The sequence below is a fragment of the Filicampus tigris genome, chromosome 1, assembly GCF_054856515.1.
Source record: "Filicampus tigris isolate MCC_2025a chromosome 1, RoL_Ftig_1.0, whole genome shotgun sequence".
Classification (NCBI taxonomy): domain Eukaryota; kingdom Metazoa; phylum Chordata; class Actinopteri; order Syngnathiformes; family Syngnathidae; genus Filicampus; species Filicampus tigris.
In genome coordinates, this window is record NC_141217.1 from 31,612,882 (window position 1) to 31,624,802 (window position 11,921).

The window sequence follows — 11,921 nt, forward strand, 5'->3', positions numbered from 1 at the left end:
ATATTTTGCATTGCAAAAATCTCGCAGTATGCAACCAAAAGTCACAAAAAGTATTTCCACTGATAAAAGTGCAAATCTCATCGGTGCCGGAGATGGGATGACCGTAGTCACATGACTCAGCTCAAGTCGACTATTTTCAGAACTGCGATTTACTTGGCAAAATCTAGTATTCAACAACTATGACGTCTAACTTAGTCACTGAAAAAGCCCACAGTGGCACCAGTCTGGATGAGTTCAAAAACAAAAGGGTTAAAAAGAACACAAATGTCTTTATTCCCAAAATACCTGCTTTGTAACATGTGACAAAGTGATGCTTTTAAATGAGTGCTTCTACAACTGAAGAAAAAAAAAAAAGAATCAAACACAAATTTCTGTTGAGTAGAAGAATCCAGGTTACCATGGCAACCCGGGAGGAAAAAGTCCAAAGGTTTGTTCATTTCTTCCTCCTCACTTTGGGCTTCTTGACGGGTCGCAAGTAGGGGTTGTCGATCACGTTGTCCTCGCTGCCTTTGGTGGACGGAATGGCGCCGCCCGGAGGAAGCATAGCATTCTCTTTGTCCACCATTGCGTCATCCTGCCAAATCAGCACAATTTTGGGACAGTTCTTGAAGACGTTTATTGTTTTGAGTCTCAAGATTGCCCTGGTCAACAGCAAATTTGAATCACAGCTGGCTTTATGTGTCCTTAAATGTACTTTTGACACCGATTCCCAAAATATTGTGACTTTTTTTCTAGCACATCAGGTTTTTGACATATTTCCATTGTTTTTAAGTTTGACCTGTAAAAGATTGCGCAATATGGATTGTAATTTATAGATAGGCCATTTCAGAAAAATGTACACATGATGTGGAACCTCAATCTTTATTACTAAATATATTATGGAAACTGGATATGCTAGGGAAAAAAAAAACATGGGTAGATTCGGAATCAGCACAAAAATTAATGTAGACAAGTTTACTTGCCTCTCAAATTAAAAAAATGTAAAAATCTGTTGACCAAGTGTAATTTAGGATTTATTTATTTGGATTGGTTTTTTTCCCCTTACTACTTCAGTTTTATTCTTGTAAACATAAGCGTGTTGTTTTCCCATAATATCATAATGCTACTTAGTGTAAAAAGGTTGACCACCACTGCTCGAAAAAAATAGAACTAGATTCTTGGATAGATTTCTTTTCATCTTTTGAAATAATACCTTTTTGTTGCAAAAGAAAAAAATACTGACTTCTTTACATCTTTCAAATGGCCCAAAGCTAAGAAGGACTTTTTTTCTTTTTAAGTTTTTTTTAATGCTGTCGGCCCTCATCCTTTATGAATGTACGTTTGAAAATGACGCAAGAATTGATTGAAAATTATTTTGCGGACCCCCTAGTTACGACTAGCGGACCCCAATTTGACAACCACTGGGCTAAATTTCAATGCCCCATCCTTGATTGCTTCAAGTTTCTGCAGATTTTGACAATGCGGCTTTGAGGGATGACATCAGAACCTCGCTCAAAACGGGTCATGTTGTGATATTCTTGAGCGCATGCTGTCATTTGTAAAACATGAGAGAGAACATTCATTCAAGAGGAAGACAGTAAGGCTTTCAGCTGCAGCGGTTTCTGTGACCAATTCCAAAAAGGGCGCTCGGACACGCCCACACGAGCATGCGACTTATTCCTGCCTCAAGAAAAAAAAAAACAATTCAGAGTTTTGTTTCGACACACTTTGTGCCGTCCAGCACAAGTCGCCTCTCGCAATTTCCCCCCAAAAGTAACTATTGTCCAGTTTTTATTCAACGAAACTTTGTACAACTATCGTTGTGCCACATTTGCACTGTGAACAGTTGTGTGAAAGTCAAGAGCTCCTGTTCAAATAGTTGAAGACACGGAATGTTGCAAAATGTCAGTCAACAGCTTCAGTTCAAAAGAGTTTGCTTCGATGGAACCCTTTGGTGTTTTCCTGCATGCACTGCTGCAACCTTTGTGTCGTTTGGCGTCTAAATTTACAAGGCAGGCGGCCAGCTGCAGCCTCTTTCTTAAAAGTTCCCACACGAGTTTGCATGGTGCGATGTAGGATATCTCGACTGTTTAGTTGAGTACAAAGCTATTACAGTAATCCTTATTTGCGGTTCAACATTCACTATTTTTTCTTCCTGCGGAACTCGGGAAGTTCCTTGGTTTTTTTTTACTGAAAAAGTCACATATTCGCATTTTTTGTGCTGCTTCTGAAATGCCCAAGTTGGCTGAAAAAGGAAGGTAGAAACATTACATTGTTGGTTAGCGTACTCGTAAATGAATGTGGAATAGAGGCGCAACAATTAATCGATTAATCCATTATTAAATTGACAACCGTTTTGACGATTGATTAATCGCTTAGAGATCTTGTTGAACTTGAAATTGGGCTAATTGGGCCTCACAACTGTAAATATTGTCAGATTTCTGTAGATATCCGTGAAAGCAGACTGATTATCTTCATCTTTTTTTTAACAATTTGACATTTGCAAACATCTGCTTTTCCTTTGAAAATAATGAACACTTTTGCTGATTTTCTGATGGACAAACCGGTAACTAAATCAGAATCAATTTTTGTTTGTGCTTTTTCTGCATCCTGTTTTTGAGTAAAGAAATGCATTTTTATTTTTTTTTTAATGTAATTCACAGATATAATTGATTTTCAAAATACTTGTTAATTACAGCTGCAATTTGGATATATTGCACTGAACACAACCTACACGCTCAAAATCCCAGAAGAACACAAAACATGGATTATACCAAACCTAATGAGCAACTAACGATTATTTTAATAATTGATTAATCTGTCCACAAAAAACAGGACATTATATTAAATTGACAGTGCAGAAAACACACAGATAAATTATGATTCAGTTACTGCTTTGGTCATCTGTTTCTTTTGGACATCTGTCACAAAATTGTCAAAAATGTTGCTCATTATTTTCCAAATGAAAAACGTATATATTTTCAAATGTTTCATTTCGGAAAAACACAAAGATCAAATCAGTCTGCTTTCATGGAGGACGACAGAAATGGGAGAATATTTACTGGGAAAACGCTGAAATTCGGAGGATTTGGACAACTTGAAGTTAAACAAGTTCACTGATTATTAGGCCTGGGGAAAATATATCGTATCGTGACCTATTGTGATACTTTATGCCGATAAGTATCCATATGTTGATGAAGTATCGATACTTTCAATACCTGATGTTTTGCACGTTCTCTAACATACTTTTGCAATTTGAGGACCTTAACTCATTCACTGCCAGACATTTTCAGACCCTCTTTTACTCTACCATTGGGAAAAAAAGGAAAATAAATATATATATATCAATTCCTGGAATTGAATGGCTGGACTGTGAAAAGGCAAATAAATACGTCAATGGCAGTGAATGTGTCAAAGTTGAGCTTTGCGAATGGAGTTTTATTTATTGTACTCGTGTGTATCAGGAACAGTTACTAGATCAGTTTTCAATCGTGACACTTGAATAAACGTCAAATGGCACATGAAAACATATGCCTCAGTTTTTGATAATATATATTTTTATCATATCTAAGTGTCGCAATACGTATCGGATCGCAACCCAAGTATCGGGTTCCATATCAGATTGGGACCAAAGTCTATCGTTCCAGCCCTAATAATTATCCAAATAATTATTGAATCATTTGCTAATCAATTATTGTTCATATTTTGACTCATCTGTTGCATCTTGCTTTTTTACTGTTTTGAGCATCGGCGATAATTTTATCACCGGAGTTGCTCTTATCCTGTTTGGAATGACAGATTTGGCCTCCGAGGCTTCCGGTCACGATTGCCTGGTTGCGAAAAGGTTGTCTCGGTTTGAACAATTTCCCCGCTGCTGGCGGCATCTTACGCTCAAGATGTTCCCGGCGGCGTTCTCGCCGTCCGTCTGGTCGTCCTGCTCCGACGAGTCCGTTTCCTCCAGCGTCTGCAGCTCCAGCTCGGACGGCAGGAGAGCGCCGAGGTAGGGGATGGCGCTCGGCTGCGCCGCAATCACTGGCCGCGGCACAAAACACGCCACAATTAGACACTTAGAAACCGTGGCAAAATCGCATTTGCCTCTCGAGTATTTCCGGCGCCACGCTCCTTCGCGCCTCCACCGTCAGCCGCTAGTTGCTCTTAGATTATCCAGGGCGTGCCGTTGAGTTTGCCCACACGGGGAATAACTCACACCTTGTCAGTCACGCCTTGTCTCTGATTGGTTGTTTTTCCTCAGGTGTGGTCATTTCTTTAAAGTTGGGAGCCAGAGAGTGATGATTTTTTCCCCCCATTTTACTCATGTGCTACTATCAGGTCATACTGACACTTTGACAGGGTTCCTAAAGCGTAAGGAAAGATCATTTTAAGAGTTTTGAAATTTGAAATTAAATTCAAGGCCAACTTCCCAGTCTGCCTGTTTTCCCAGGTTGCTCGAGTCCACACATGACTAGGGATGGGTATTGAAACGATTTCATCGATACTACTACTTTTCTTTTACTGGACTGTCTTGCCTATGACCAAACAAAATCCTTATATTTTTCTTTGGATACCTTTCTAATTCATCCTCCCAATTCGTAATATTACAAAAATCCCCCACCTTAATTTCCCTTTGGGGACACACCAGAAATTAACTAAAAATGTTCCACCCCCTTTTCACTCTCCTGTTGCTCTTGAATCCTTTATGGGAACCTCTGGTAGGAGGAGCGATCACGTAGACAGACGAGCATGCTAGTTGCAAATCAAGAACCGAGATTCAGCCGCGGTGAAGGCGCCAGGCGGTGACTTACACGGGAAGGAGGTGATGTCGTCTTTGAAGAGGCTCTGGGTTTTGCTGGTCTTAGCCATGAAGCGCGTGAGCGCTCGCTCCACGTCCCGCCTCTGAGTCGCCGCCTTCTCGCGCACCACCTGGTAGTCCGACACGGGCTCCCGAAACGTCTGCGCGGAGGACAGCCGCCCGTGTCAGTGGAGGGCAGCTCGAGGTCGACGAGCTCACACTGGACGATGCATGCATCACTGCAACTTTTTGGACTTTTGCGATCAAGTGCCTTCAAATAACGTGGCTGTTCTTTTTCGCAACAACACAATTTCAATTTCAGTCCATTTTGCCTCCTTTGCTTATCGAAAAAAACAACAATACCAGATAGCTAGCTAGGAAATGTCTTTTTTCTTTCTGGGAATGCGACCTTTGACTCACAGGGGTTTTGATGTAGGTGTGCGGGTCGGGGAACTCCGGGTAGTGGCTGGGGATGTGAGGCGGGTGCGTTCGCTTTTGTCCGGCCGACAGCGCTTTGGGGGTCATCGGGTGGTTGGTGACTGGAGCTGCAAGTCAACACATGCGGCGCATTTTTACTCAGGCTGTTCAAATGGACGGATGATGAAGAGGTTTCTCACGTGCGGTGATGACCATCCTCTGGGAGCGCTTGGCGTACACGGGCAGCGTCTCAACGTTGAATCCTGAAGGAAAAACAAACAGACAACACAATTTTGTTTTTTTTCTCCTCCGCATGTGCACGAGTAACACGCGTCACGTGACTCACCCATTTCAATAAGCGTCACCACAGTGTCCGAGAGAGTTGGGACGCTTCTGGCCGTGTGTTCGCAATACGACTTAGCACAGCGCCCAATTTCTGTTATATCTGACAAAAATATATAATCGGTGTTATTTATCCTGCAAACAAAAAGATCTGTTCTTCTTTGGAACATTTCAAATAGCAAAAGGACAAGGAGCAGTGGAGGGACTTTTGGGGTTTCCGAAGGGGACGTACAACTCTGCATCATCTCGGTGAGCGTTTCCACGGCTGCTTTCTCGGCGCAGTCGAAGCCGCATTCTGTCAGGAGGGCGCTCACCACCACCTGCAGGGTGCGCCGTCGAGCAAGATGGTAGTTCTCTATCGGGCTGCTGGCGGCTTTATTGCCAACCGCACGCTGAGAAGACACAGCAAATACATTCGCTGTTATACTAATATAGACTACACTTGCTTTATTGTTATTCAACAAACACTTGCTAAAGAACATTTTTGGGTTGACTTCCGCTTTAATTTTTCTAATGGGCAATATGTGCCTTAGCTCAAAAAGGTTGGGAAATACTTTGAGAAATCAGACAGACTGGAACCTTTTTTAATATTAGTAGAATTGATGAAACATATGACAAAACAATCAAACAAAGGTTTAGAATTTTCTAGTTTAGACATTGGGAATCTTTTGATGGTTCCCCATGTTTGGGCTGCGTTTGGTTCTTCTCATCACTTCGATGTCATGCATCTAACTAAAAATGACAGTTTCCAACATAAGATTTTTTTTTCTGAGCGCGCGGAGTCAACGCGATGACGTGAGAGGCCACGAAGAAGTAAAGGCTGGTATCAATGTACTATTTTAGCGCGGGATTTTTTTTTTTCATAGCAAAACAACAAAACTAAGTGAACTATCAGTTAAAATTGCCATATAAATGGCTAATGGCAAAAGGCAGTCCGGAATAAGTGTGACTTGAGTCTACATTTAAAGAGGGTTAAGGAATAGATATTACATAGGTTAATTATTCAAGTGTTGTGGCTAATTCCATGACATGGCGCTAATTGATTTTAATGTGATAACAGAACGCTTGAGAATTGTGCCCATTTAACACATTTACTTTGACAACTTTCAACGAGTCCCATCAAAAATGCTAATTTAATTGAGCACAACCTTACAGCAATTTTCAACGAGTTACGTCAAAAAAGCTCATTTAATCGAGCACAACCTGACAGTAATGGACGATTAATTAAGCACGAGTGTTTTATGAAGCAATATGCTCCGCGAACGTCGTGTACGTCCAAGGTTAGCTTAGCCCGCAAGTTCGCTGGTCTGTCGGCCGCATTCGAGTCCTTCTCACCCCGCCAGCGGCCAGCGGAGCTCCTGTTGCCACCGCAGGATCCGCCATCACGCGTTCCAACAAGCACCGCTCGTTCGTTTATACTCATTCACGCGGAGGACACCTTGATTGATTCTTACGACGTGAACTCTCAGCTGCAGCTGTGGAGTCTCCGTTAGTAAACAGTAACACTGCGTGGGTAACAGTGGCGTCATATCCGCCGAGAAGGGACGGCAGTCGAATTTTTCACGCGACTGAGTTCACTGCTGCCGCCAGTGTTCACAAGTAGAATCTCAACCACTTCACACTTGGCTGCAAACCGCTCCAGTGAGAGTTGAAGATCGCGGATTGAAGTATACAGCACTGCATCATCTGCAGAGACACAATACTATATTCACCAAACCGGGCCCCCTTTTTTCTCGGCTGCCCCTAGAAATTCTGTCCATAAAGGTTATAAACAGAATCGGCCGCTTTGGCGGAGTCCAACCCTCGCTGGGAACAAGTCCGACTCACTACGAGCAATGTAGACCTCACTGTGACATCAGTCATAGAGGAGCTGAACAGCCGTATCACGGGGTACGGTACCCCATACTCCCAAAGCATGTCCCCACAAAACTCCCAGAGTTACACAGTCAAATGCCTTCTCCGAGTCCACAAAACACATGTAGACTGCATGGTTGGGCAAACTTCTATCACCTCTATCATCGATATCCGCAGTCATGATTCATGAAATTAAAAAAAAACACACACGTTGCCTAACATGCTCAAAACACAAACAGCGACAAATACCAAGCAACAAGGCCCAAGTTTGCCAATCCATTTCAATGAATGTCCATTTTTACATGTATTTTCGTACCCGTATGTTGTCCAGTTTTAAAATGGCATTTTTTGTCATGGATTTGGTTCGGAAGTGCATGCTCCTATGTCGGACCCCAGTAGCACTGATAAAAAATTGCCCCCTCCATTATAATAACTTGCCCATTCCCTGAAGTGTATGCCATTTTACAAATTGAATCAGACAAAAAAAATCCTGACGCGAGTCACAGCTCATTCATTCAAGACGTATCTACGAAGCACAATGACTGGGAAAACTTACAACAATCTCTTAATTCTTTACACAGAGACCGAACAGCAATTGCTAAATAATTTGTGAACACAAATGATAAACAAATGCATTATTTTAGGAAATGTAAATAATTTATTTCATCAAACCCTGACTGTGGATAATATGATAAACAATGTTATTGGTATAACACTGGAATTTGTTTAATTTAACTGTGTAAAAGTGAACACTACTGTAAATTCTACTGAGGAATATGAATCTTTTGCCACATTTCTATGTTAAAATGTTCATTTTTGAATGGTCAAGTAGTTTACAAAATATTATTGAAAATTGAACACTTTCAGTGTTTGGCTGTTGAATTATTTTTCTGTCAAAAATTTACAACATTTCATTCTAAATTTCATGGGCATTTTTCATATTGTGCATCTCCTTCGGTGCGTTGGGACATAAAAACATCGCTAGGAAAATCAATACTCAAGTACATGTACCTAAAAAAAAAAGCTTCTCAAGTACAACAACCAAGTATAATCCTCTGAATGACAAATTGGTACTTTTACTGCCATAAAAGACAAACGATGTGTGTCAGAACACACACAAATGACTTTATTTGGTGAACAAACTTGCTGAGGGCCATGAGCCGGCGAGTGGCCCTTTTCCCAGGAGGCGTGGAGGCAGTTGGCCGAGTTTCTTAGAGTGACCACTGCCAGATGTTTGGACTGCAAAGCAGTGCGGCGTGGGACCCAGCGTACATCCGTTTCTTAGCCTTCGCGAGTACTTCCGTCACTCCGTCTTCTCCAATGTCGCGCTGCTCGGGGAAGGGCAGGAAGGCCATCTCCAGCAGTCCCCCCAGCACTCCCAGTACCACCAGAGCCGAGCCCAGCACGTAAATCTTCAGCAGACCCCGTCCGGGACTCTGGTGCAGCATCTCCTTGGCGAATGGGATCATCACCTCCAACAACTGCATTTGAGATAGACTGATACGTTTTTTTTTTTTCCAGGGCTGATACCGTGATACCGATACTTACTAATACATGTAGAGGTCAAGGAGGCAGATCATCATCACCAAAGAGAGCAAGCCATTATCAACATTTTATATCGGTCAATAATTTGACAAAATAACACACATGCATGGGGACTGACCAATAGTATTGATTTGTGAAAAAAAAAAAAAGACCAAATTTGGACATAGAAGGTTTCAGCCTGACGCCAGCGATATGCGCAGTAAAAGCACTGCGCAATGAAATTCTTATTTTGCTAGTCTCCCTACCAGAGGCAAAATAACACCGTTTTAAATCGATCTCCTATCGGCCTTCTGATTTTTTATTTTATTTTGGAAGGCCGATTCCAATATGTGTCAAAATGCTGATAATCGTCCCAGCCTAAAACTGCATGCGTCCTCTTTTGGTAGACAAGCATTATTCATTGCACACAACTACGAGCAGGCACTTACAGCGAAACACCCTTCCCTGTGATGTGTTGTTGCCGGTTGGGCCCGATTAGGCATCCACAGGCACACTCGATGGCAGATCGTGCGCTTTATATGCGAGCTGAGAACCGGCCGACTCCCACAGGGCCTACACAATTCATATTCATGAGCGGCTCTTGTTGGCGATTTCGGGTAAAAGGGCAAAGGGTTCTGAGAGACAAATAAACCCAGCAGGTTCCAGAAAGATAACACTGCTTAACAGCAAATTTGAATCAGAGATGTCTTTATGTGTCCCTAAACGTATTTTTGATGCTGATTTTAAAGCATGTCTTTACTTTTTTATTTTATTTAAAAAGATATTTTTTAATTGTGTTTTAAAGTTTGACTTACAAAAGCTTGCGCAATACGGATTTTACCACACATTGTATTTTATAACTATGTTGTTTCAGAAAACATTTAATTCATAAATACATATTACTAAATGCATTACTATATTACATATATTATTGCTATATTATTATTGTTATAATTAAGAAAACCTGATGTGCTGGAGAAAACAAGAGCAGAATCGAAATCAGCACCAAAAAAAAAAAAAAATCTTCAAAAGTTTACTTGCATCTCTGACTAAAAAAAATGTGTTAAAATAAACTGACCAGAATACCTAATTGTGTGTCACAACAAGACGTTCCAAATGAATACAAGCTAATATTTCATGCATGAATGACTGATCCATGTATGGAATATTTACAGACGCCATTACTTTCCCATCATGGCACTGCATTAATTGAGAAACATTTTGATAATTGTGTCATTTTCCACACATTATTGATCATCTTGAACAAACTAATCAAACCAAGTAATCTGTAGCCGCTCCAGTTTGCGAGCGGGCAGGGTCTCACGGCCAAAACCTTCGACCTGGTTCACGCCGTTGTGAGTGTCATCAGGCTGACTTGCGAAATGTGTCTGATCTTTGTCACAGAGACGCTTGATGTCATTTCTCCCCACTCGACCTCTCGAGGTCGCCTTCCACATCTCGTCTGTCAAGTCATCAACCACAGTGACTGGAGTCCATGTCGTCCACATCTGCATGACACTCACCGATCCAGTTTGAGTAGAAATGCTAGCTGTAATTGTACAAACACCCATAAAAGCAAAACAACGCCTTTTTGTTGACAGTTTTACAACATTTGAGCAGTGGGAGCCGTGCATTTTAGACCTGGGGCTTCAGTGGGGACTTAAGTAACCTATAGTCCACCACTTAATAGTCGAACTATGGTCTCACAGTTTTACAAAATAATAGGGGCGGGCACTCCGTCCGACTGACGGACCGATCTATCCGTCCGTCTATGACGGATGCCGGTTTTGCTGACGTTAGACGATAGACGAGAAACTAACAAAAAAAAAAAGACGGACTAAGCATGGACAGAAGTGGATTTGCGTCCATCTGTGTAATTTACACTAACCTCGTCAAATCCGAACGGACCTCACAGTCCATTGTTAACTGATGCCCTTTTTGCTGCAGGAAGATGTAAACAGACCCTGACTGCATTGGCTGTATATGTACAGCAGGTGGGGGTATGCACCAAAGAGAATTATGAGTTCTTCAGGCTGACCTCCCTTATCCACACCGCTTCCCTAAAAAATAATAGTAGCTTTGAATACAGGAAGTTTTACAAAGAGGTTCTTGTGAGTTAAGTTTTGCATTTGTATTTTTATTTTTGGAAAGAGTCGGGTTAATTCAGAGGTTGTGAAACGGTAGTTTTCAGGCACACACTCCATTTCACAAGATGGCAGTAATGCGCAAAAAGTGTTTTGCCAACCGCTAAAAGACAGAAGAAGAAGAAGCTGAAGATAAAGAATACAATACAATAGAATACATTACAATACAATACAATACAATACAATACAATTTTATTGATATAGCGCATTTCATAACAGCTAGAGCTGTAACAAAGCACTTTACAAACAATACAATAAGTAGAACAAAAACAATAAACGGCTGTGATACATGTATTAATAAGATGAATTTGAAGGAAAAAAACATTCATTTATTGTAATTTATGATTTATTTCGGTTTGCAAGGACTTGAAGGATTTTAATCCACCGGGATTGTACCTTTGGCTACAATGTGGCAGGGGATTCTGGTTAAGGTAATATAAACTTTACTATTTTAATCAAATCGATTCAGATAATGGATGGATGGACACTGTATGGTACTATAATGTGTGTTCAATGTTGCCCACTCGGCATCCGTTGCAGCCTGGTCATCCTGGAAGGGGGATTCCCCTATCTGTGGTCCCTTCTCAAGGTTTCTCATTTTTCCCCAGATGGGATTTTTTGAGTTTTTCCTTGCCCTCCTGGGGGCTAAGATCAGGGGATGTTGTGTATATGATCTGGTGCATATGTGAAGCCTTTTGAGACTTTCCTGTAATTAAGGGATATGTAAATAAGTTTGACTTGACATGGGCCAGCGTTCGTGATTGTGAAGGTCCTGAGCAGATTACATTGACATGGTAACCCATAGAGGGCTGAAATCTGATTGGGGGGAAAAATGTAACAGACTAGTGGAAACTGTGCAACCAAGACAGATG

At 41.4% G+C, this 11,921-nt stretch overlaps 1 protein-coding gene across 1 annotated transcript; it reads right to left on the reverse strand.

The window, feature by feature from the left end:
• Positions 1-249: 249 nt before the first annotated feature.
• On the reverse strand, positions 250-7,070 carry taf8 (TAF8 RNA polymerase II, TATA box binding protein (TBP)-associated factor). Its single transcript, XM_086032481.1, has 8 exons — positions 6,863-7,070; positions 5,760-5,919; positions 5,532-5,630; positions 5,386-5,448; positions 5,189-5,313; positions 4,782-4,929; positions 3,869-4,011; positions 250-574 (listed from the first exon to the last, which is right to left on the reverse strand). The coding sequence occupies exons 1-8, from the start codon at positions 6,908-6,910 to the stop codon at positions 434-436; spliced, it is 927 nt and encodes a 308-aa protein (XP_085888607.1). The 5' UTR covers positions 6,911-7,070; the 3' UTR covers positions 250-433.
• Between the last annotated feature and the right edge of the window lie 4,851 nt (positions 7,071-11,921).